At 44.1% G+C, this 25,933-nt stretch overlaps 1 protein-coding gene across 7 annotated transcripts in view; it reads right to left on the reverse strand.

Annotated features, from left to right (window-relative positions):
- The window catches only part of MAD1L1 (mitotic arrest deficient 1 like 1), a 604,081-nt gene that overhangs the window by 336,206 nt on the left and 241,942 nt on the right, over positions 1 to 25,933 (reverse strand). For all 7 annotated transcript variants that reach the window (XR_009759370.1, XM_061599459.1, XM_061599461.1 and 4 more), the window contains one exon: positions 13,443 to 13,583. Coding sequence is in view for 6 of the 7 variants with exons in the window: in XM_061599459.1 (XP_061455443.1) it covers positions 13,443 to 13,583 (141 nt within the window). In the remaining variant the exon portion in view is untranslated. The remainder of the gene's footprint in view (positions 1 to 13,442; positions 13,584 to 25,933) is intronic.

A 25,933-nucleotide genomic window follows, 5' to 3' on the forward strand; every position in this document is an offset into this window, starting at 1 on the left:
TGTGAGTGAGCTACCAGGCCCAATTCAAGGTGTTAGTGTTATCATATAAATCCCTAAACGGCTTGGGACCTAAGTATCTAACAGAGCACTTTCCTCAGTATCAACAATCGCAGACCCTATGATCAGTAGGTGAGGCTTTGTAGATGGTGCTACCATTTGCAGCTGCCCCAGTTGATGTTGACCAGTGGCAGGGCCTTTTTGGTGGTGGCTCCACATTTGTGCAATACCCTCCCCATTGGGGGGGGTGTCTCCCACAGTACTGACTTTCAATTTTAAAACATTCCTGTTTACCCAGGCATTTGATGACTGAAGGAGACTACTCCTGGCAACCCAGAGACCACTGGATGGAAGAATGTTTTTATATGTAACTGTTTTTAGAATGCTTTATTGATTTGTTTGCTGCCCTATGCTCTTTTGGGAGTAAGGGTAGGATATAAATTCAATGGAAAAAAATAACAAACACATAAATACAATTGGCAGGCACACACACACAAAGAGGCGCGAAAGCTAGAAGGCACACAGGCAGGCAGGTAAATTGACTGAGATCTCTCTACCTGATCTTTAATAGCAGCATTTCCATCCAACCACCCCAGCACTACAGCGGCTGCAGGCAGAAATGCTGCCTTTCACTCTTAAACATCAGACAACAGCAGGCAGAAGCTCGTATCTGATCTTAGTGCTAAGATTGGAGATAAGATATCCCTTCTCTCCAATCTTGTCATGCCCCCTCAGGAAAGGTCCTCTTTGGAAAAGGACCTGGAGCCCTTCACGAGGAACAGTGCAGAGGACCAGGTGGGATCAGGGGAGAGAAAAACTGAGCCCAGGCCCTCCACCTTTGCAGATCTTCTAGCACCTCGCAGGGAAGGCTAAAACTCAGAGGCAGAGATGGAGGATGAGCCATCTCCATGTCCTACACAGCACCAGCTCATGAAGGCGCATGACAGGGCAGTGGCTAAATGCTGGAGTGCCCATCTGGGAGCCAGGCTCTCCTCAGGAGTACCGGACTACTCTTGAAAAGGGCTGCTCCTCATGAGTAAACCAAAACTTTCAATTAGCCCAGATGACAAGCACCTGTGCAGAGGATGAGGCTAAGGAAGATCCTGTATAAAAGTGCTCAATCTTGGCTGCAGAGTTACTAGATCAGCATCCGATACCCAGCTTCTTGGCCCACCTTGCTGCCTAGCTCTGGACTGGACTTCCCTAATTTCTTACCATGGACTGTGACCTCTCCTGTATCTTGCTACTCTGGACCCTGATCTTGAACTGTGACGTGACCTGCTTTGTTCTCGTGGGTCGTATTACTTCTGTATTACAAATAATAGGTATAATTTTCCAAGTCTTGCATATGACTGGCTTCCTTAAATAAACGTCACATTAAGTCAATCCTTGGACCTTTCTTCTTGTTCTTGTTCTTCTCATGGAACTTCTGTGGTATCCTTGCCACCTTCCTCTTGAAGTATGGTGTGTACATGCAGAACAGCCTTTGATTCCACAGCTGATTGGCTGGGTTCTATAACTGATTTTTGGAACACCGGAAATTCCTTCCTCGGCCTTCCCCTTTCCCAGGAGTGAAGGCATTTACTGCTCTTGCTTCCCAGGTGGCACATCGCTCATGAAACTCAGGATTCTTTTATTCACCATAGCACAATGGTGCTTTCACCTATGGTCTCAATTGACAATGCTTTTGGGACTGGTCTTCATATATTCTGTTGGACCTTCTCTGTTTGACTGGCTGTTGTTGCCTTGGTGGGGTTTCTGGGTCTCTCGGGGTCTTCTTCCACATCTTTGGCTTGGTCTTTCTACATCTGCTTCTGCTTCTTTAGCAGTCTCCTTATCCTGAGCTGCAGACTCTCCATTTCTTGTTTCACAGATGACAAACTGTCCATCTACAAGCTCCCTTTCACTGACTCTATGGAAGGCAGCCAACTAATCTATCAGTGAATGGATATGCCATGATTGAAGTTTGTGCCTTCTCAAGACTTCTCTTGTCATGAGGTACAGGGGATTTACACTCCCTGCTTCCTAACACTCTCTGGGTGAGGCTACTCGAGGTTTACCTACATTCTAAAGTTCTTTCAAAACTTCAGATCACTAATACAAGGAACTGTGACTTATCAGCTGGCTCTTAAAAACCCTCTTCAGGGCACAATGCCGCCATCGAGCTCCCCTAGGAGCAGGCAAAAAAAAAATTAAAAGAAAAAGAAACCATCAACATTAATAACAAAGAAAATTATTTATGTCTCCACTAGTCCTCCACAATGTCAAGCAGACATAAAGCACCCATTCCCATTAAAAAAACAGAGAAAAGGGGGGACCAAGAGTCAATGAAACATTTTATTCATCATGCTAAAATAAAACATTCCATAACCCATTTTTTCTTTTTTTTCAATTTTTTGGGGAAAAAAACCAAAAATGGCTTTGGGAAAAAATGCAAAAAACCCAGGTTTTTCCCTAATTTTCCCAGTTTTTTTCTGGGCCTTCACATCTCTAGCTAGGCAGCTGACAAAAAAGGAACTGGAGGTTTGCAAAACCTCAATTACAAACCAGCTGTGCTCCTGATGTGTTCACCACTCTTAGTTTACACAGGATCAATAAATAAACCTTTAAACTTATGGAAGCCTGCCTAAATGAAGATGTAAGCATCTGTTAAGCAAGCACTTGCTCAAACATGTTAAAAGAAAGCATACATGCATACATAAGCTTATGTCAGTAGAGATAGCAGAGACATTTTACAAGCATTTCCAACTGTGACCTTACACTCCTTGAGCCCCAGTGCCATTTAATTTACTGGAAGTCCCGGTCTAGTCAGATTTCTCAGCAAGAGTAAGGTGCAAAGCACACCACAGATTTAGACTGAACCCTGTTACATGCTCGGACCTTTGAAGCAGCTTTGCCTGACAGCACAACCAGAGTATGTTCTTGAGGAAATAAAACAAAAATCAATGAGAATAATTGTGCAAATTGAGCAAGAGATCACTATAAAATACAGAATCAGGGGTGTTGGGGAGAATGTCTTGGGTTACAGCAGGATAAGAATACTGAGCAATCGATTGGCTCAGCCTCTTAAAATGGAAGGAGGAGATTAAGATTAGTCAGGATATGAGCAAGGCACTTTTGAAGAGAATAGCCAAGCTCAAAAAAGTAAACAGTGACAGGTGATCTACCTATATAAACTGAATTCTTCCTCCAGAACAGAAGAGCAGTAGAGACTTACAGGTTCTGGATGGGAGGGGAAAACAGCGGTCCTAATTTCTGAACACTTCAGAGATTACATTTTCCCATAAAGTCACACTCTCATTAACACAATTTACGCACCGGTAGGAGTACAAAGGTAGACGTTTTTGTGGTCGCTCCCTCCCACTAGAAGGAATCACCTATGTTCAAATTTGAATATTGCAAAATGTACCTGCTTTGGCAGTATCTTCTTGATAAAGGCATCTATCTCAGAATGCCTCTTGGAAGTGTAGACTAGTAAAGGGCTGCACAGCCTAACTTTTTCCTATGTCACTTTTGCTGGTGCTCAGTCATTGGCCCATTCCATCCTGCCTTGTGCCGATTTTTTGAAAGAACATACTAGAGGCCTACATTTAAAGTGTACGCATTGTGTACACACTTTTCAATGTAACACACACACTTTTAGCATAAAATATGAATTTTTCAATGCTTCTCTGTGCATTTTACCATAAAATATTTTGTATGCATTTTATATGCACTTTTTACACACTGAGACCGCATCACAAAGTCTGGATAAGTACATAATATGACTGGAAGCTGTATTCTGAGCTGCAAGCAAGTTTGGCAACATCAAATTGCATCGGAACACTGTGAAAAGTGCATCAAAAGAATTTGTCCTCCATCCCTGATGTAGACTATCAACTAGATGCTTGTCTTGCACGTGTACCACATAGAGATGGTAACTCAGAAGGCTGCAGGATTGCAGTTATTCCACTCAAATTAATATAGGGCCATCTCTCTGCAAGCAGAGCACAGACTGGTCTCATCAAAAGACTAGCATTGAGAGAAGCTGAAAGTCTGAGTGTACCTCTTGTTTTCCACTAGAGAAAAGGACCTTCCCAAAGTCCATGATGCACCCCTGTCCCTCAGAGAGAATTAATAAGCTTTTTTATACTAGGTTGCTAAGCAATTCCCAAATGAAGAGCTATCTGAATACACATTACTTTCCGCAGCAAGCGAGACTACCACACAAAGCTATAGAAATTTTAATTAAATTGCCTTAATGGCACAACTTCAGTCAATTAAAAAGTCTCTGCACACAACCATACAACTCCTCTTATGTTTTCCAGTGACTTGACTCCCACAAGGAATTTCCCAAACAGCTTCCCCCCTCCTTGATTTTGAAGCTGGTTCAGGGGACACACACGTACACCATCTTGAGAAAACCCACAATCTCCGTTTCTTTGGCTGTATTACAGGAATAGCAATGCTAAGTAGCACACACAATCCTTATATTTGCAAACATTTTGTAAAAGTTGCTGCTGAAGATCTGTGCAAATCACTCTAAAATTAAAATACATGAAATAAGGAAAGAAAATGAGGGGGGATGTCAAAGGGTAAAAACGGAGCTTGCCAACAGGGATGATGCAGGAAATATTGGCCCCAGACAGTACAGCCAGAAAGGTGAGATACATACAAGGAAGATTACAGATCATGGTTTAATCTTTGCCAAATGTTGACCACAAAAGCAAGGGGTCTGTTTGGTCAGAAGGACAAGAACAGGTAGTTCTGAAGGCAGTTGAAGCATTGCTTTCTGCACTGCTTGTGTGTTATTTTGTGGCTTCTGTATTCTATTTTCATTTAATAGGATATAAATATATTTAAGATAGGTAGGGTGTGTGCGCACACGCTCAAAAGATTCACTCCTGTTTTGTACAATATAATGAAATGTGTGTACAATAACTGAATAATCAAACCATGTGTTTATGAAGATTGGAAAAATTTTAAGAGAAAAACAGATTTTTTCTTACCATGAATTTCTGTTGGAGATGAGGATCGAGGACATTATAGGATAGGGATGATGTCTCCTACTGCTCAGAACAGGCAGGTTCTTAGCGCCTTTCACTTCCTCTCCAGGAGGAGTCATTCCATCCACCAGACCAAACTGGCAGAGCAAGACAACCCCTCAACTTCACAGGCAACAGACAAAGTGCTGCTTTCCCACACTGATAATCCAGCCTAAGCACTGAGAATGGAGAAAGAAGAACACAGGCCACAACAGGAGACAACAAAAATCATTCACAGCAAGGTAGTGAAAAACAGATGAAAACAGGCTGAAGCTAAACCTAAAAAAGTTCCAACAAGACAAGGCAAAGCTAAACATCATGTGCCATCAGAGGGTAAAGCAGAGGAAGGAGTGGAGGATAGAAAATGCTCCATCCTTACCTCCAAACAGAAATTCACAATAAGAAAAAAATCCATTTTTGTGAGATAAGGCTGGAGGACATTCTATGATAGGGATATAACAGGTGTCCATAAAGTACAAGTGGGATTCCTCTGCTCCCCAACTAATGCAAAATCACTCTCTGGAGAACCTTCCTACCAAAGGCGGCGTCTGAAGGTACAAATGAATCTATTTTGTAATGTTTCACAAACGTATGTGGAGAAGCCCAAACTGCTGCCATGAAAAAGACCAACTCAAAAATCCTGCCCTTAAAGGCAGCCAATGCGATGGGCCCCCCAAGTGAGTGCATCAGAAGGAGGGTCCTTGCCACAATGCCTTGTAAGCCTGGATGACAGTCTTCTGTAATCACTGGGACATGGAAGAAGACAAAACATTCTTTCCCTGGGAAAACAACAAAAAGACTCAGACTTCCAAAACACAAGAGTCCTATCCAGACAAAAAAACATCCAAGGAATGCGACCTGTGTTCCTGGGGACAGGGCAGCTTAGAGAAAAAGTGAAGCACTACCTCCTGAGATCCATGAAACACAGAATGAAATTTGGGCAGGCAGGAAGGATGGATAAGGACGCAACACCACTTTCTCCTGGAGAAAAACACAAAGCTGGGGATTGGAGAATAATGTTCCCAGCTCTGAAACCCTGTGTGTACAGATAATCACAACCAGAAAAACTGTTCTGAGTGTTAAGAGATTAAGTGGACAGGATGTCATGGGCACAAAGGGAGACAATGTCAGTGCTGAAAGAACCCAATTAGGTTCCATGCTGGAAACTATGCACTACCAAAGCAGAGATCAGACTCTAATGAAACACTTAAAGAGTGGTTACACCAACCTGAGTCTGAATAAACACTACTAAGAGTGGCCTCCTGCCGTTTAATGGTATTAGCACCCAGGCCTTTATCAACTCTAGTCTGGAGGAATCCTAAGATATTTTTAACATTCATGGAAGCAGGTTGCACATTGGACTGGCCACACCAGGACAGAAAGGCTTTCCAGGTGGAAGAATACACCTTGTTGGTGGAAGCTTTCCTACAAGAATCCAGCCCAGCCACAGGTGTTCACCTAAAATGATGGACTCACAGAAATCCCTCTGAGTTAGCCAGAATCTCTCAGCCACCATGCTGCCAGATGGAAGATATCTGACCAAGGAGATACCATTGATCCTGCAATAGCAGGAGAAGCCACGGGTCCCAGATGGAGAGGTTCACCAGATCCAGAAACCAGGGTCTCTGTGGCCACTATGGTACCACCAGAATGGCATCTGCTTTCAAAACCTGAACCCTCCTCACTGTTTGCTCAATCAAACTGAATGGGGGTAAATGCATACAGTGGGCTGTCCAGCCAATCCAACTCCAACATGTCATTTCCCCAAGCCACTAGAGACAGTTGATGACAGAGGAACATTGGGAGTTGAGCATTCTCCACCATGGTGAAGAGGTCCACTGCAGGTTGACCTATTTGATCCAACACCTTGGTAAACACTTGCGGATTGAGCTGACATCCTGTCCCTTTTATTGACATGCAGCTGAGCCAACTGGCTTTTAAATTATTTGTGCCCTGGCAGAAAAGGCACATCCTTTTCTGCACACAATTCATCCACTCAAATAAAGACTGCTCTAGCAAACACGGATGCTATGGCAGAAGCCTTAAAGGACACCACATAAGCCTAAAAACCCCAAGAAAGAGTTATTTACTTGCTTATTGCAGGCTTCGTTAGGGCCCCCGTCCCCCTCTGAAGGAATCACAGAGGAGCAGGCCAGAGCTGCTACTGGTGGATCCACTGCTGGAAAGTGCAACTGTTGCCTAATATGCTCATGCGATATATAATGTATCTTTGCCACCCAAGACACCAATTTAGGGTTGTTTGAGTGGGCCCATGCAGCTTTCCAAGCTGAGTCAAAGATATCAGGAAAGGGTACAGTTCAGTTGGAAGCAGATGAAAAAGCCTTCTTAGCACCCACTAAGGAAGGGAGACCTGTACAGGAGTGATCCCCTTCCCAGTGAGCTGAAGCACCCTCTGTGTCTTGATCAAGCAAGACTTTTCAGCCATGAAAAGCAAGGTTGTGGCTGCATAGCCTCAAATTCCTCCCCTGAGAGTTCACCCTCCTCCACAGGAACACTGGGGCTAGAGGGATACATATTTGAAGCAGCACTGGGTTCCCCAATGACCAGGTCCCCTGCACCTGAGTTGTCTATTTGAGATGAAGACAAATAAGGAATAGAACCCCATCTCCAACTGGGGGGGGTAGAGGTAACCTATATAGCAGAGCCACAGCCCTACGGGGAGGTGTAGGGAGTAGCAGGCACATCCCTGGATCTCTTAGTGGAAGGTTCTCCAGAGGGTGAGTGAGAAGAGGAGACCACACAGAACTGTCAGAGGAAAAAGATTTGTAAGACCTTCCCCTTTGCCTCTTAGAATGGGACTTGTGCTAACGTTGCTTTTATGGGCTTTCCTGGCACCAGAATGATTCCTGCCCCACTGAGGAAAGGAATTCTTGATCTCCAGAGAAATGTAACCACACAACCAATTCAGGAAATCTGGGGACTGTCTCCTTGGCAGTTGGGGGGGGATCTTCTTGGGTGAAGAAGCCCCACTTACCCCTCTGGTGACCTTACTGGAAGCCAGGGATACACCATGTGGAGAGCCACTAGAATCATAATCATCACCCTCCTGGCCAATGCTTCGATGTGAAGCCAAGGACAAAGTTAAAGGTGCCATAGTGAAAGGCTCTTCACTGTGTATACAAATAAAAAAGGTGGGAAATCACCAAAATACGCCTGCAAACAAATGCACTGCAACTACCCCATCATCAACAAGCACCCACAGGGACAAACAGAAATGGAAAGTTTGTAAGCCAAACCCCCAACAGAACACAACAGTGGAAAAAAAGGGAAAAGAGGGTGGGGAGCCACCTAGCAATCTTGCTCAGTTCTGTAAGGTTGCAGGAATTGCCCACCAACTGGAGGAAGAGGAACTGCCCAGCCACAGGTGTTCACCCAAAATGGTGGACTCGCAGAAAAACTGCAGCTGGTGACAACCACCGCTCTAAGCCTGCATTTCCTCTGTCAGCTGCCAGAGTACTGCAGGGTGCACTCGGAGCAGCCATGAAGTGCCTAAACTGGCCCTTGGGAACACTCCAACCACAACTAAGCCACAGACACAAAGGGGGTAGAAAGAGGAAGGAATGAACTATGCGAAAACCAGGGATGGAAAAAACACAGGAGAGAAACTAATGCAGGAAGAAAGGGAGAATAAACAAGTCAAGCACCCTAAGTTCCCAACCAAACACACACAAAAGAGAGAGAAGAAACAAGGACAAAAGGCTAGCACACTCACTCACAAAACAGAAGGCCCAATTTACATCAACCACAGGCAGGGTTGGTTTGTTGAGCAGGATGACTCATCCACCTGGAAAGGAGGTGAAAAGGCTCTAAGGATACTGCCTGTTTGACAGGTAAGAGGCGCCATCCCTATCATAGAATGTCATCTGGCTTCATCACACAACACACATTTCACTGCCACTTTATTGATACAAGGTAGCCAGAGATTGCTCAAGTAGAAGGGCACTCTCACAAATCTGTTTTGTATGTGTGTAGTGTTAGCTAGTTAGTTTATTAGTATATAGTTACAGACCCAATATATGTGTATATCTGGTTTTTTGTGTTTTACTTCAGATGTAATCATCTGAATTTTGGTGATCTGGTTCAGTATCTCTCATGCATCCATTTGTCTATGTCTGCTCACTGTTTCAAATCCTGCCTAATTGTCTATTTTTTGTTTCTCTCTGTGTGTATGTTGCTTTGTGAGGGCTTGGCCCTGAGAAGCAACTAATGAGTAACTGGGATGAATGAATAAATCCCTAGCTGCAGTTCATACAATGCATGGAAAGCCCATGTGGTGGATTTGAAAGTTGATTTATACAAAGTTTTGCCTTAGAGGGGAAAAAAGGATTCCTTCGGGAGAAAGGGAAAGGAAAAGATGACGATGATGAAATAATAATAATAATAATAATAATAATAATAATAATAATAATGATGATGATGATGATCATGATGATCATGATGATCATGATGAGAAATGAGATGCTACAAAGATGTTAGGCAAGGATTGGCACAAAGACTGCTAGCGTAAGGAGAAGAATCTGTAAGCAGCACAGATAAATCCTTTATCACATCTGTGTGCAAATTTTAAAGCCCACAAGAGAACAGGGGAACAGGTCTAATACTTCGCAGAGGTCTATTTTATTGTGATTACTGCAAGCATTGGCAGTGCCCAGATGCCAGTGTCAGCAGATGTGCCACAGCTATTAGGGGCTGAGGAAAGGGGAAGATACTTGGCTGATGAGTTTTCAGGTCACCAGCAGACTCCACCCCCCAAAAAAGGAAATTCTCTTGGGAGAACAAAACTAGAACATACGGCATTTGATGTGTGGAAACTGCCAGGCTCGTAATTAACTGATTAGAGTACATGTGGAGCGCCTAGACAGTATAAATCTCTCAGTGTAAAAGATGTTGTGGACTATTGAAGGTGTCAGCATGAGTCTCCCTTGCAAATCTCTCTTCATTAATGTTTCATGCCGAGCCAAATGTGTTGTAATGAAAAGACTATTAATGAAGTTACATTTATAATGACGCGTTACTGGTGTTAACCTTTCCAAGTCTAAATTTAACAGGGCTTTCTCAAAACAGTTGTCATGAACTTATGTCAAAAGGCAAACCTTGTTTATGAAGAGCGCACTCAGAAAGTGTCAAGGAAGCACAAATGAATCCATATAATCACAGGTGTCTTGACTGTCCAAGTAACAGAAGCTAATCTCTTGTTCATCTATTCCTTAGACCAGGGCTTTATTCGGCCAAAATCTCCATCATGCAGATAACATCTAGTATGAACCTGGTCCATCTGTTACCTCTTATATTTGAAAATGACTAATTTTATGGGGTTTTAAAGATTTGGATTTGTTCATGCTGTCATTTTTTGTATCTTGTTGTGTTTTTATTGTGAGCCACTTCTAAAGGGTCTTAGACATGAAAAGCAGCATTAAAAATAACTTACAAATCAAACAACATCTAGAACAGCAGACCAGAAAGGGCTGCAGAGCAAGCCAAACCCTCATCCTGTCTCAACCACAGAGAGGGTCAGTTTGGGGAGGGGGGTGGCTCCTTCCCCTGAAGGAGTCAGAAGATTGCAAAGGACCCTGCCTGTCACTCCCAGAAGGTGGATCATCCCTGTCGACAGAGTGTCCTCCACTCCGGTCTGGCAAAAGAGAAGATGTGTCATTTAGTTTCATTTTCTTCCTCTAAAGAACTCATTACATCATGCAATACAGAGAACAGGGTTGTTTTACACAAAGGAAAGAAAAAGAAAACAAAAAGAAACACAGGGAGCAAAATGAAATCTTCATTTATTTTAACAAGAATTTGAAAAAGATGACAAAAAGAAGAATAGGGAATTATGAAAGGCACTAATCATGTTCTATGAAACATTTGATCAATAAAGTCTTGAAGGGAAATTCAGTGGCTTAAAATGAGTCAAAGTTAGGTATGAGGATAGTTGGACTGATGCAAAAGTGTAAAGACAACATTGAGGAAATCATCTGTATGGGATTTCTGTTGTCTATCCTGTAGCACACCCTATAGGTAAAGTTTTACGTTTGCCTTATATTGGATTTTAGGAACAAATGTCCAGGCTCCCTATTTCTCAGATGCAACTCCTCTCATGCTCCCCTCACCACCACCACCACATTGCATCAGCAGCTAGTAGCACATTATAATTTGATATTGTTCTGTCTAACAGAGAACATCTGCTAGATTCAATGAAATGTTTCTAAAACTTTTTTTATTTTTTACTTTTTAAAAAAAGATCCCCCCTACTCACATGCTTCCTTTGGAGGAGACAGAACAGATTGGTAACAGAAAAGAACTTTTTCCCATAAGCATAAAGGTGTGAAATCTGGAGGGCTAACAACAGAACCACCTTACTGAGATTTACTGAAGAGGGGTATTAAAGCCACCTTAACAAAAAACAGTTGGAGAACTAAAAACTAAATGAAGCACGCATTGCAGGGGGAAACTACAGCAAGTTGCCTAAAAAGACAATCTTCAAAGCAAAAATGAAGCTGTACTGATTGATTCTCCCCACCCTGAAGACTGAGTGAATCTTTTACTAACTTCCTCCCATTCAAATTATACAGCCACAAGAGTAGCTGTATACTATAGTCACCATGGATTTTTTGCATCCTGCAATGTTAAACTGAAAATACCCCGCATGCCACTCTGATCCTTCCCATAAGCTCATTTCAAAACAAAACCTTACAAAACTTATAGTCCTGAACTCAGAAAAACTTGCTTAACAACCCTCTAAATTTTCATGGCAATACACAAAACAGAGAGAATCAAGAGTTCAAAGTGTGAAAAGAGAGAAAAACCAGACCCCAACTGGACTTTTTTTCTGTCAGTTCTCATAATCGGTTGAAATTAATTAAAAATCAGCCAGAGTACCTGTAATCCTGTTACTCACCTTGCCCCGTACTCTGACCTTCATCTTCTGCAGTTTAAAAGTTAAAAAAATGCCTGGCTGATTTTTAATTAATTTAAGAAATTTTGCATTGAACTGAATGAAAATGTTGGGCATGCTCATTAAGAACCAACTGTCAGTGTTCTAAGGCCAGACTCCCAGCTGCTGGGCTTGCCTAATCAGGGGGCCACACCCACACCAGACTTTGATTTCACGTGAGACACCCATGGCTTCGGCCAGAGAATCCTGGGAAGTGTAGTTTGTGAAGGGTGCTGAGAGGAGACTCCTATTCCCCTGACAGAGCTGCAGGGGCCAGAGCGGTTGAACAGTCAGCTGCTCTGATTGAAGCTCTGTGAGGGGAACAGGGCATCTCCTAGCTACTCTCAGCACCCTTCACTAACTACACTTCCCAGGATTCTTAAGGAGAAGCCATGACTGCCTAAAGTGAAATAACAGTCTGGTGTGGATGTGGCCAGGGACAGTTTTGGTTTAAATGTGGGTGGTATGCTACATGTGCATGCTATAGAATAAAAAGGTGGGGGAACCCTGAAAAAGAATGATACTGTTCACAATGTTTTCCTTTTGGAAAGGAAAGGGGCTTCCTCTGTGCCCAGTGCCCATCCACCCAATCTCCTCCCCTCCCCACACCCCTCCCCCAGGTCAGTTTCACCTATCCTAAGCATGATTGCATAAGAGTAAATCCCACTGAACTCAAAAGCATGCAAATGATCAAACCTGGTCTCCCCTTCTCCTCCCTCCCTCTTCCTTCCTTTACCCCTCCCTTCCCCTCCCCATCCCCTTCCAATTCCCTCCTTCCTCCTCCTCCTCCCCCTTGGTCAGTTTTACCTATCCTAGGACTATGACCTGGGAGACCAGGGTTCAAATCCCCACACAGCCATGAAGCTCACTGGGTGACCTTGGGCCAGTCACTGCCTCTCAGCCTCAGAGGAAGGCAATGGTAAACCACCTCTGAATACTATTTACAATGAAAACCCTAAATCACCGTAAATCGGAATTGACTTGAAGGCAGTCCATTTCATTTTCAAGCATGATTGCACAGGAGTAAATCCCATTGAACTCAATAGGTATGCAAATGATCAAACCTGCCCTCCCCTCCTCCTCCCTCCCTTCACCCCTTCCCCTACCCTTCCAATCCCCTCCTTCTTCCTCCCACTCCTTCTGCTCCCCTCTCCCCCTTCTTCCTTCCTAGGATTACCAGACCTCCGGTTTTCGGCCTGAGTCTCCGGCTTTGGGGGGTGCTCTCCAGCTTCCTGGCCAAATCACCCCCATCACCTGGATCTCTGGTTTTCTGACGTGGCATGGCGTGGCCGCCCAGCTGCTTGCATGTTCAGCTCCTCAGGCGGGTCCGGCTTGCCCCCATCCCCCCTTATGTGAAGCCTTTTATGGACCTAACAGGGCTAATAGCCATTAATGTACTTCACAACCACCCTGTGAAGTAGGTCACTATTCTGAAGCTGAGAAAGCATCTGAATATGGTGTCTCCACATTACCTCCATTTCAGTACAGTGTTCTTGTATTTTCTGCACCATGTCCTCAGCCTCCCGCACACGAAAGTTCAGCTGAGGAGAATGCTCTGATGGGTTCAGCTCGCTGTCATAGGAATCCAGAATGGCTCTCATTCCATCACGTGCCTGTTGACATGGGCAAAAGAAAAAGAATTAACTTTTTTATTCAGTCTATGCTGGCTACCTGTTCAAGCTGGAATATTTCATTACTGTTCCTCCTGGAGACTAGGCAGCTTTCCCACTGTTCAGTTCTGTTTCCATACCACTTAAACCAGCACTGACAATAATAATTAAACAAAAATATTGAAATGAGGAAATAGATTCACTTTAAATAAAGTCTTTAGCTAAGGAGGCATGTAGATCACAGAGGGATATGTGGACAGCCTCTGCCATGTTATGAAACACAGTGACAGTAAAAAAAAAAAAAGACTCAGAGCTCCAACAGAAATAGTTCTTGAAGATTCTTTGCCCGATATGAATATGGTTTCATAGAAAAGTAGGAACACGCTACTCGGAAAAGAAAAGATAAAATGAACCCTGACACAGCAACCAGACAGGCTATGAGCACAGGGACTGTGACCGCTAAGTCATTCCGTTTACAATTTGATAGCGTACACACACACAAATGGTATCCCCGTCCAATTAATATGCACATCTCCTGAGGAAGCTACAATGAAGAGAACAGGAGTTCAGCAAATGTGAATTGTACTCCATGAGTCAGATCTGCCTCCCACTCTTGACATCTGAGGCAACCACCTTTGCCTTACTTCAGCAGTCCCACCTCTAGCCTCCTGATAATTGCATATTATACTACAAATAAACAATATCACCCTGGACAATCAACAGCCCTAGTCAAGTACTTCTGTAATTCAGACAGCAGACACTCCCTCACTGTACACAGTCAAATTTGAGGAAGGACCTTTGTGATCTAAACTCTCTCTTCTCGCTATAGTCCTGTAGATTGTTGACATAAATCTGTCCATGTTTGCTAACTTAGGAGCACCAAATAACTTCTCTTGTAAGCCTTCTCTCTGGAGATGAAGCCTAACAAGAGAACCTGATATATTTTGCCTACATAAAACAGGGTCTCAAAAGGAGCTTCTGTTATCCCCAACCCATTCAAAGAAGTTGCACTTCAGAAATTGTACTCGTGAGGTCAGCAGATCACACACACACACCCCTACCTGAATCCTGGGGCCACCTCAACTTAGCTATCAAAATGTGAAATGCTTAATAACCTAGTATCTGAGAAAGGCTGAGCAAGAGCGTATAAACTCAAGGCGGTGTGAGAAGCAAGGTGGGAATACCTGCTGGAAATGCTTTTGGTACTGAACGGTCGGACAGGAAAGGTCGGTGATGGCTCACCAGGTAAAACCGAGGGACAGCTTCAGGCTAGAGAAACTGAGTTAATGAAGGAGAACAGGAAAGACAACTGCTTTCACAGTGGACCAGACAAAATGTCATCACCAGCTACTCCTTTTGCTTCCAAGTGTTGACACAAACGAAGCTATGCAGAGGAAAGACAGGTCAGCATGGCCTGCTTAGTGAGGGCATCTCCCAATCCATAAACTCTGTCTAAAGATCTCAAACTTACAAGCTTCACGGATATTTTCGGAAGGTATTTTTCTCTTGTGGCAGACAAATATACTGCTCTTTGAAATCAAATAGTACTTTATAGCCCCTTTACAGAATGAGAATTCACAAGCCTTTATGGTACACTGCTAAACAGATAAAAGGGTTATAACTCAGCAATTGCATACGGTATCTTTGTAAACTTCAGATTTGACAACTATATAGGTGAATAAAATGTTATAAGGGTGAAAACACCATGCTAGCTAGTGCTGCAGCCTCACAAAATCTAAGCAACTCAATGTAGCAGTCCAAAACCTGCTTCTCTAGATTTCTCAGCCATCAGCCAGAGAAAAATTGTGCTCACATGCACACACACACAGGTCCATATAAGGACTATGAATTGCTAAATAGAAACAAAGCAAAAGGTATCGGGGACAGTGCTGTTGTGCTCATGATCTGCTTGTGAGCTTCCCAGAGGCATTCAGTCGGCTACTGTGATAAAAAGATGCTGGACTAGATCGGCCTGATCTAGCAGGGCTCTTCTTAATAACTTCAAGTTTGCATTATTGTCAAATGCAGTCTATGTGGGGCTTTCCCCTGCACTTGGTCCACAAGCTGCAATTTGCACAGAATGCTACAGCACAACTGCTGGCAGAAGTGAGACCCTTCCAGCATATTACACCTCTGCTCTAAGTTCTGCACTGGCTGCTGACTTGCAACTGGGCCAAATTCAAGGTCTTACTATTGGTACAGAAAGCCCTTAACAGCTTGGGACAAGATTGCTTTGCCTACTCAACCATTTTGATCTGCAGAACTTGCACTCTTGCCGGTACCATATGATGTTCACTCTACATCTGTGAGTAGTCAAGATTTCAGTGTGGCAGCACCTGTACTCTGGAACTCTCTGCCTAGCACCATTAGGCAGGCACCCTTGTTATGCTGTATCAAACACCTGCTAAAAAAACCTTTCAGTTTTGGCAAGCGTACCAGGACATCTAAACAAATTATGTATACCTAGGTTTGTTTGTTTTCCAATTTTATTTGTATATTTATCATTGTTTTAAATAGTTTTATGTATACCACTTAGGGATTCTTTGATTAATCATGTTGTAAGTTATTCTAAATAAATGAATAAAATTCCAAATAAATTGGGAGAGGAGGGTGGCTCAGTGCATCAGGCCAGCTACCTCTCCAAGCACCCTCTTCAAGGCAGCACCTCTTTCAGCACTGGACTCCGTTCATCAGGTTCCTTCCTGAGGCGCAGCAAGAAGTGTTTCATTAATGACACAGACAATGCCATTATCAGCAGCAATGCAGAGACATTGGGATGTGGTGGACAAGAGTGTCAAGGTTGAATTAAGCAGGCTCTTTCCCCTTTCATCCTCCCAGCCCCACGTGGTGGAAGGCTTGTGCCTGGTCACTCGTTTCTGCTGCCAGTTTCCTGGCAGCCTACATGTGAAGCCCTTTGACCCTCCCAGTTCAGGGGAGGTTGGGAGGAGAGTGCTCTCTCTCTCTCTCTGAAAAGCCAACATTTTTTTCTTCTATACCCCCTGTATGTAAAAACCCACAGCTGGCCTGACCTTTCCGACTCTGTGCGTCCACATGCAGAAGATTCACTGTCCCTCAGTTATAAGCTGCCTTATGCAGAGTCAGGCCACTGATCCATCTTGCTCAATATCATCTACAGGAACTAGTAGCAGCTCTCCACAGATTCAGGCAGTGGGCCTTTTCTGCCTAAAGATGCCAAACATGGACCAGGAACCTTCTGTGTGCAAAGGAGGTGGCTTAACTATGGGACTACGGCCCTTCTGCACGCCACACACTTGTGTATTCTATCAAAAGGAGAACTAATCAGTTATAGAAATCGTCTATTGCAGCTAAGTTCCTCTCTGTTTAATTTCTTGTTTTAAGGGACCTACTAACACTTTCTATGTAGTTCCTCCTCCGCCACCCCTAAGAAGAAAATGCAATGTCCTTCTGGGTGAAACAGGGCAGAGGCCTTGGAAAGAAAGAAAAATGTCCTGAAAATATAAATGCTGAACGGCTTCAGGGTTTTTTTAGTGTTAGTTTTACCTACACAGTCACTTTGACTTTTGTTCCATATTGTCTCTATTTTTGGATTTGCATTTAAACACTTCAAAGATGTGTGATTTGACAGTGACTTTCTAATTAGTTGTAACACTCACACACAAAATCAATGAAAACGAAATTAAAGTTACAAATCTAACTAAAGTCAGATACCTGGGGAAAATGTGTTCCTGCAGTAAGTTTATCTAGTGTCATAATTTTATTGAAATCCTATATCTTCCTATTGACTTTTATCGTTTCAAGCTGGATGCTAGAGTTGTCATTATTAGAGTCTTAGTGTTGCTTGCAGGGCCAAGGAGGGACTTTTCCTTTTATAAACAAGCTGTAATTGTCTACTTTATTGATCAATAAATCTCTAAACTGACTCACTTCACCACAGTTCTATTATATTATGTCTTCTGCACCATTTTCCAAGTGAAAATATAGTGTTTCCCCCCTTCCCTTTTTTAAGAGAGAGATTGTTTTGTCATTAATGATAAGAGAGAAGGAACTACACTGGTCGGCTTCCTTAATGACTTTTTAATGACAAATTCTAGTCACAGTTAAATCTGCTTTATTTCCACATGAGTGAACTTCAACTATTAATCTAAAAACAAACACACAGCTCCCTTGCTCTCTGACTTCAACAGAGGCAGAAACCTAAAACACTGCTGTAACAGTATTTTTCCATCCAGTGCCTGTCTCAGTATGGAAGCAGTCCCGTTCCTAGAATTAAACTTGCATTTTGCTTAATTAATAATAATAATAAATTTAATTTTTTGTCGCCTATCTGGCCAATGGCCACTCTAGGCGACTTACAAAATTATTAAATACAATTAATAAAATACAGTAATACAATAAAAACAATAGATCTACAACAACAATATTAAAACTGGGCAGGAGGCATTACAATTATATCGATTAACCCTCCCCGGATACCCCGAAGGCCTGCTGAAAAAGCCAGGTCTTTAAGGCTTTCCGAAATACATTTAGGGAAGAGGCATGCCGGAGATCTTGTGGGAGGGAGTTCCAAAGAGTGGGGGCCGCCACTGAGAATGCCCTCTCTCTTGTACCCGCCAATCTGGCTGTTTTTGTTGGCGGGATTGAGAGAAGGCCCTGTGTGGCCGATCTTGTCGGGCGGCATAATTGGTGGCGTTGAAGGCGCTCCGTGAGATAAACTGGGCCGAAACCGTATAGGGATTTAAAGGTCAATACCAACACCTTGAATTGGGCTCGGAAAACAACTGGAAGCCAGTGTAGGTCGAACAACACTGGTGTGATGTGATCTCGGCGGCGACTATTCGTAAGTAGTCGAGCCGCCGCATTTTGTATCAGTTGTAATTTCCGGACCGTTTTCAAGGGTAACCCCACGTAGAGCGCATTACAGTAGTCCAAACGAGAGGTGATCAGGGCGTGTACCACCAGTGGGAGCTGATGAACAGGAAGGTAGGGTTGCAGCCTTTGTATGAGGTGTAGTTGGTACCAGGCTGCCCGGCTCACTGCCGAAATCTGAGCCTCCATGGACAGCCTGGAATCAAGCACAACCCCAAGGCTGCGGACCTGGTCCTTTAGGGGTAAACTCACCCCATTGAACTTCAGGTCAATGTCACCCAACCTTCTCTTGTCCCCCACAAGTAGTACCTCGGTTTTATCAGGGTTCAACTTCAGCTTGTTCCTTCCCATCCATCCACTCACGGATTCCAGGCAGTTGGACAAGGTCTCCACAGCCAACTCTGGTGAAGATTTAAACGAGAGATAGAGCTGAGTGTTATCCGCATATTGATGACACTGCAGCCCAAATCTCCTGATGATTGCTCCCAGCGGCTTCATATAGATGTTAAATAGCATGGGAGAGAGGATAGAGCCCTGTGGCACACCACAATTGAGAGGCCAAGGGTCTGATACCTCCTCCCCCAATGCTACCTGTTGGTACCTATCTCAGAGAAAGGAACGGAACCACTGTAATACAGTGCCTCCAATTCCCAATCCCTCCAGGCGAAGCAGAAGGATACTGTGGTCGACAGTATCAAAAGCCGCTGAGAGATCGAGGAGGACAAGAAAGGTGGATTCTCCTCTATCTAATGCCCTCCTCAAATCATCAACCAGAGCGACCAAGGCTGTTTCAGTTCCGTGACCAGTCCTGAAACCCGATTGGTATGGATCCAAATAATCCGTTTCATCCAAGTGTGCTGACAACTGGTTGGCCACCACTCGCTCAATGACCTTGCCCAGAAATGGTAGATTCGAAATTGGGCGGAAGTTATCTAACACTTGGGGATCCAAGGAGGGCTTCTTTAAGATGGGCTTTACAATTGCCTCCTTGAAGGCTGATGGCATCACACCCTCTTTCAAGGATGCGTTTACCACCGCTTTGATCCCCTCGCCCAATTTCTCTCTGCAGCTCACAAGGAGCCACAAAGGGCAAGGATCAGTAAGACAAGTGGTTGGCTTCACAGATGAAAGCACCTTGTCCACTTCCTCAGAAGGGAGAAGCCGAAACCGATCCCAATTTACCGGCCTGCAACTGGCCAACTTTGGTTCATCGACTGTGTCCACGGCGTGCGGGATCGAGCTCCGTAAGTGTTCGATTTTATCAGCGAAGTGTTTTGCTAATAGGTCACAGGAGGCCTTTGACTGTTCCAAGGGTTCCTGAGCAACTGGACCAACCAGGCTTCGGACCACCTGGAACAGCCTCCTGGGACAACACTCCGCAGACGCACTAGAGGCAGCAAAGAAAGCCTTCTTTCCTACCTTTATTGCCACTTGGTAGGCAGCTACTGCTGCTCTAACCTGTGTCCGGACATCTTCGGAGTGGGATTTCCGCCACCGGCGCTCTAGTCGTCTCACCTCCTGTCTCAAGCTACGCAACCGCGGTGTATACCATGGAGCTAGCTGAGTTCTATTCAGGGGGAGAGGACGTTTCGGAGCCACCTGGTCTAATGCCCTGGTGATCCCCACATTCCACTCCTTCACCAGGGTTTCGACCGGGCGACCTTCAGCAGGTTCCAATTCCCCAAGCGCAGTCACGAATCCATCCGGATCCATCAGGTGTCTGGGGCGGACCATTTTAGTAGGTCGTTCACCCCTGCAGAGGGGGCATGGCAACGAGAAGTCCATATTTACCAGGTAGTGGTCTGACCATGACACAGGAGTGGCATGAATCACTCCCAACTTCAGACCACTTCTCTCCTCTCCCAGGACAAATACTAGGTCGAGAGCATGACCGGCTACATGGGTGGGCCCAGTATTACTTAGGTACAGTTCCCAGGAAGCCATGGTTTCCAGGAAATCCCGAGGGGCTCCTATGAGAGCGGCCTCGGCATGCACGTTGAAGTCACCCAGCACTACCAGCTCTGGGGACAATGCCCGTACAGCCGAGACCACCTCTAGCACCTCGGCCAGGGAATCTGCCGTGCAGCGGGGTGGGCGGTACACCAGCAAGATCCCTAAACTGCCCTTCGGGCCCAACCTCCAGTACATGCAATCAACAATTTGAGTCCTATGGAGGGGAGGTCTGGCAAAAACCAAGGACTCTCGATAGATGACTGCCACACCCCCTTCCCACCCTCGGCTGCTGTGCATAACGGAAACCTGGCGGACACATGGCCTCAAGAATTGGAGCAGAGGCTTCGTCCAGCCAAGTCTCCGTAATACATGCCAGGTCTGCGCGCCCATCCAAGATCATATCATGGATGAGCGAGGTTTTCTGAGCCACAGACTTGGCATTACATAACAGCAGTCGAAGGTCGGTAGGAACCTTGCGTCCCCCAGTTTCCGTCTGGTTCTGAGCAGACCCGGAACATGGGATAGATATAATGCATCTGTCCCGTGTCCCCCTATTCCGGCGTGGTCTGCTAGCAGCACCCTTCCAGCGCCTGCCGCCCACACTTCCTATAACTTGGCCCTCCACCTGTGATTCAAGGATTATATTAATGGATGGTTTCATTAGCAGGAAATGCATGAAAGTAATTTTCTCCCCCACTTCCCCTCTACAGATTAGCAAGTCCAATTAGCCAAAATAAGAATTTTTCAACAAGTAGAGCAACTAGATGTTAAATCTGTTTTACAAAAATTATGTACAACTTACCCTAACACTCCTGAGTGACTGTCCCAAAGAAAAGGGGAAATACTGTCCCACTAATTCATTATTATCAGCTGAGGTGGCCCCTTGGTTGTGCCACACTTGAGAGAAGTATGTTTGGTGGTAACCAGGAAATGGGCCTTCTTTGTGGTGGCATCTACTCTGTGGAACCATCTCCCCCGTCAGCTAAGACAGGCACCAATTCTATTGTTGTTTTGGTGCCTGTTAAACATATACCAATGTTGATGGTACCATGCTCTTTTTTGCCCTGGACAGCTGCTATATTTTATTGTTCGGTGGATTCTTATTGTTTTTATTGTTTTAGCTTGTTCTTACCTTTGTGCACCACCTTGAGATGAAACAAGTAAAGTGGAATAAAAATGCCTAAATAAATAAATTCATGTATGCCCTATTCACCCTGGCTTATAAAGCCCTCAAAGTGGCAAACAGATACAGGAGACAAGACATGAAGACGAGTTTCCTGCAGTAGCTCTGCTGTGGTTCAGAGCATAAAGATGAAAGGACTTGCTAAAAACAGGATTCCTAAAGAGGGGGGAATGTTGCTTACTCAAGGGCATTTTTCAGCCGTGGTTCTAAGGAACTCTCCAAGGACTCCATGAAGTTTTACTACCTCCCACCTCAAGAACCCCATTTGCCCCTCTCCCACTGGTCAGTAATCTCTACTCCATAATAGCTACAAGTAACACATAGCCAGATCTAATCTCATAATGCATTTTGTGGCCCTTAGTCTTTCAACGCGGAATGTTCAAAACCAGCCTTTATTTGTGAGTGATGTAAGAAAACAAGCAGGGTATATGTTGTGATTCCTTCATTTTGTTTAGATTACTTGTTGCCAGTTTACTTGGTTTGTTTTACTTTGCGGGAGAGCAGGAAAAGGGGTTCTGCAGAATATCACAACCTGTTACAGGGATTCCTCAACCAAAAAAAGGGTTGAAAGCCATTACTACTCTTCATGTAGGAGTCTTGCACCAAGAGGATTGTAAAGCAATTACATACCAAGGGTGGACACCAGAAGGAAGGCAAGGTGCTGTTTATTAAACCAATCTGTGGCAATGTCCTCCCCAAAATGAGGAAATACTTGTTATGAGGCCTTATGGAATGCATTAACATCCAAATCTCTCTGCTTCATCCAGCACAATGCACAATTCTATTACTTCTTCAAGATCATTACATTTTGTAGCTTCAGCTGTGTGGCTTTTTTTCCTTTTAATGTTACCAACATTATTGTGTGAAATAAAGCAAATGTACTGTGTTTTGTTCCATTAACTCCTACCTGTATTAGTCATTCAGACCTGTCTAACTCATGTCCCACACATATCAAGCTCCTGTTTGACATAAGCTAATTCTCTTTACACTGGAACTTTAGTTTAAGAATAAGCTCTTTCTATCAAATTCCCCCTCCCTTAGTTTTGAAGCCCTCTACAATCAGTCTACCTGAAATGATCAGCACAGAAATCTGAGTGACCACTCTTAGCCACTTGGAAAGTGAGCCCACCTTTGTGTCCTTTGAAATAGGACCTAATCTCTGCTACAAGAACCTTTAAAGCATAATAGCAGTTCAATGGGAAGTGGTGACACATCAATTCTTTACATTCAACATATCCAGCTTGGGGGGGAAAGAGAGAGAGTATAATGGTCAGAAACAATTTGTATGCCTACCCACAAAATAGGCCAATCTATTTAAAAACACACCCCCTCCCCTTAATTTAACTTATCCTTCTTAACAAGGCTTGTCTTGCTGAGGGGAATTCATTTTATAAATGCTGCCATTAAGCTCCATTCTTTTCCAGAGTCTGCAATAAATCAAAGTTCTGCAAAGGCTCTCTCTCTCTGAAAATGTGGCTTTCCCAGATGACGAGTCTTCTATAGCACTGTTCTTCAGCCTTGGGTCCCCAGATGCTGGACTACAACTCCAACCCTGCTATGGAAGCTAAATAAACTGATGGAAGCAGATGCTATTACCTGATGCAACACTGAACACGAGCGGAAGCAGGCGTTTAAAACTCCAATGGAACTTATAAAGAGCTGCTTCCGATACAAAGAACAAGGGCGGGGAACCTTCTTCAGCCGAAGGACCACATTCCCATCTGGGCAACCTTCCAGGGGCCACATGCCAGGGGTGGGCGGGGCCAGAGGCAACAATGGGTGAAGCATCAAATGTAAAGATTACCTTTGTACAGGAGATTTACACACACACACACACACACAAACACACACACACACCCCTCCATCCAGGCAATAAAAAACATTATCTCATTCCAGCCAGGCAAAAATACTTGAGGAAGGTATGAAGTAAGGGATGGCCTGGGGAGATGGAATGTGGCTGAGGAGCATCCCAGAGGCCTGGAGGGCTGCATGTGGCCCCTGGGCCCAAGAGTTCCCACCCATGACACAGAAGAACTGCTGCCCTACAAACTGTCCAGGCAGGGACACAGTTCCACACGCTCTGGGTTTTTGCACAAACAAAGGCTTCAGAACATCAGTGGCCAGCAATCTTCATGACATCTGGTGATGGCTGTCGCTTAGCCATATGTAAGCTTTATTTACACATCTGAATGCCTGCAGTGTTGCTGGAGCACTTCCACCAGCAGAAGTGTTTTAACCTGCTGTTAAGATGGCTCAGCTGCAAACAGTGGTTGCCAGCATTTCTGCACCAAACAGTTGCTACCCTTACATTGCTTAGCAGTGCCAAGGTTTTTGGAGAGGCAAGGATTCTCCATGCTTGTGATAGCTGTCTGTAGCATCAAAAGCCAGTCCCAAAAGAGGGAAACATGGAAGAAAAAAAGAAAAAGGGGGGGGAAGCCAAACACCTTCCAAACAGCAGTAGTAGTCAACTGGGAAACTGGGCTAAGGGGAGGGAGGGAACGCTAACTAGAGAGTTGCAGACCTTTGCAGCCCCAAGTTCTATACACCACTCAGGAGGCCAGCCCAAGATGGTCTACTCCTTCTACCAGTGAGAGGTGAGCTATCTAGACCTCTGCAGTAGTCAAAGACATTGGCCCTTTAAGTGAACCACATGGAACTGTTCCAGTGGTGGAGTAGAAGCTTGCTTTTGTTACAGCTCCCCCCCCCCATCCATTGATTTTGACTACTTTCTTCTCTGGGCTGGATTCTCTGATTTTGAGGTGAAAAGGCCTCTGATGAAAACCAAAGTGGGGATATTTAGGACACTACATTATGGAACAGACTACCTCAGCATTGTAAGACTAGGAGAAACTAGCAAGTCCAGGTGAAACCCTTACATGAAAGCTGTGCCCTTTGATAACAAGATAGGACACTGGTATCCCAGTTTTAGTTTTAGTGAGAGAGAGAAAAAGGTTATTATTTACTTATTTACTTACTTATACTGTCCTTCCTCCCAAATGTTGTTGGACTCAAATCCCATCAACCCCAGCCAGCATGGCCAATGATTCGGGATGATAGGCGTTGTAATCCAATAACATCTGGAGGGCACCAGGTTGGCTACCTTTGAGATAGGAAAGTAACCCTATCAATTGTTTCTGGAGAAAAGGGACAGAAAAAGAGGTACATATCACCTCTATCAATGGATTTGTGTTTATGTGTGTGTGTTGTTTTTAAAGGAGAAAGATCCTACACACATCAACTTTCCTCAAATGTGCATGTTCAAAGCAAAAAGTGCCTTCCAGACTGCTAGTTATTAGATAGTCCAGGATGGTTTATTTTAAAGTACAAACACAAAGTATTACTTGGGGGGGGGATGTTGAAGTCTAATGCACCATCAGTCATTTCTGTGCAATAAGAAAAAAAGGCAATATGAAGACCAATGTATATCTTCCACGATGGACCTGCAAGAGTGGAACTTCACAGTGCCTGTCAATAGGATGAGATGAATGTGGTACCTGAAATAACTACAAAAAGCTGTGTAGTCGAAGGCGATTCCTGATCTTCAGCCTCATATATACAAGCTGTTATGCAAACCAGAATGCAAATAAGAATTATGCAATTTTATACCATCTTGAGAAGACTTTTAAAAGGTACACATTCAGAATCTAAATTCAGTCTCTAAATAGCTAACTTTAGGTGTTTGTAAAGGTTAGAAACCAGAAAAGCCAATAAGCCTCAGCTCTTCTCAGTCTCCTTTTGAGAATCTTTTTCCTGTTCTTTTACTAGAATGAAGCTCAAGTGGCACCAGCACTACATACCTCATTAAGTGAATCAATAACAAATGCAAGTTTTTGTCTTCAAATAGGAAAAGACGTCAAAGGCATGAAACTCAGCTGCTCAGGGCTCCAATGTTACACTCTCCAACCAGCCTTCCAGATGCAATCAAAATCAGGTCTGCCAGCTTGGTAATTGCTGTTAGGGCTTCAACAAACCAAAGACCAGCCTTTCCACATAAAATCCACAAACCAAAAATGTATGGGAGTTCCAAAGGTCTTCACTCAGGGTACTGCTTGTGCTCACCAGTGAAACAACAAATATTTTGTCAGTGGGTGAAGCAGCAGCAAAGGAAACCACCCTTATTTTTACCAAGATCGCCAAATGGAATCAAGTGCCTCTCTTGGGTTTTCCTCAACATTATGAGTGATCAGTGGCAACTCCTCCTCTTCTTTGCCAGGCTCATACTTCTTATGAGATTCATTTTTTAAAACTCAGAAGGCTATAGCTTCCAAGGTCTCATTTAAGTGGTGACAAGTGATTTATCTTCTTGCCAACTTTTAATAATCCCTCTCCCTTTTCAATGGAGTCTGGTTTCTTCCCCCTTCCATCAAAA

Source organism: Rhineura floridana, chromosome 17, assembly GCF_030035675.1.
Source record: "Rhineura floridana isolate rRhiFlo1 chromosome 17, rRhiFlo1.hap2, whole genome shotgun sequence".
Taxonomy (NCBI): Eukaryota; Metazoa; Chordata; class Lepidosauria; order Squamata; family Rhineuridae; genus Rhineura; species Rhineura floridana.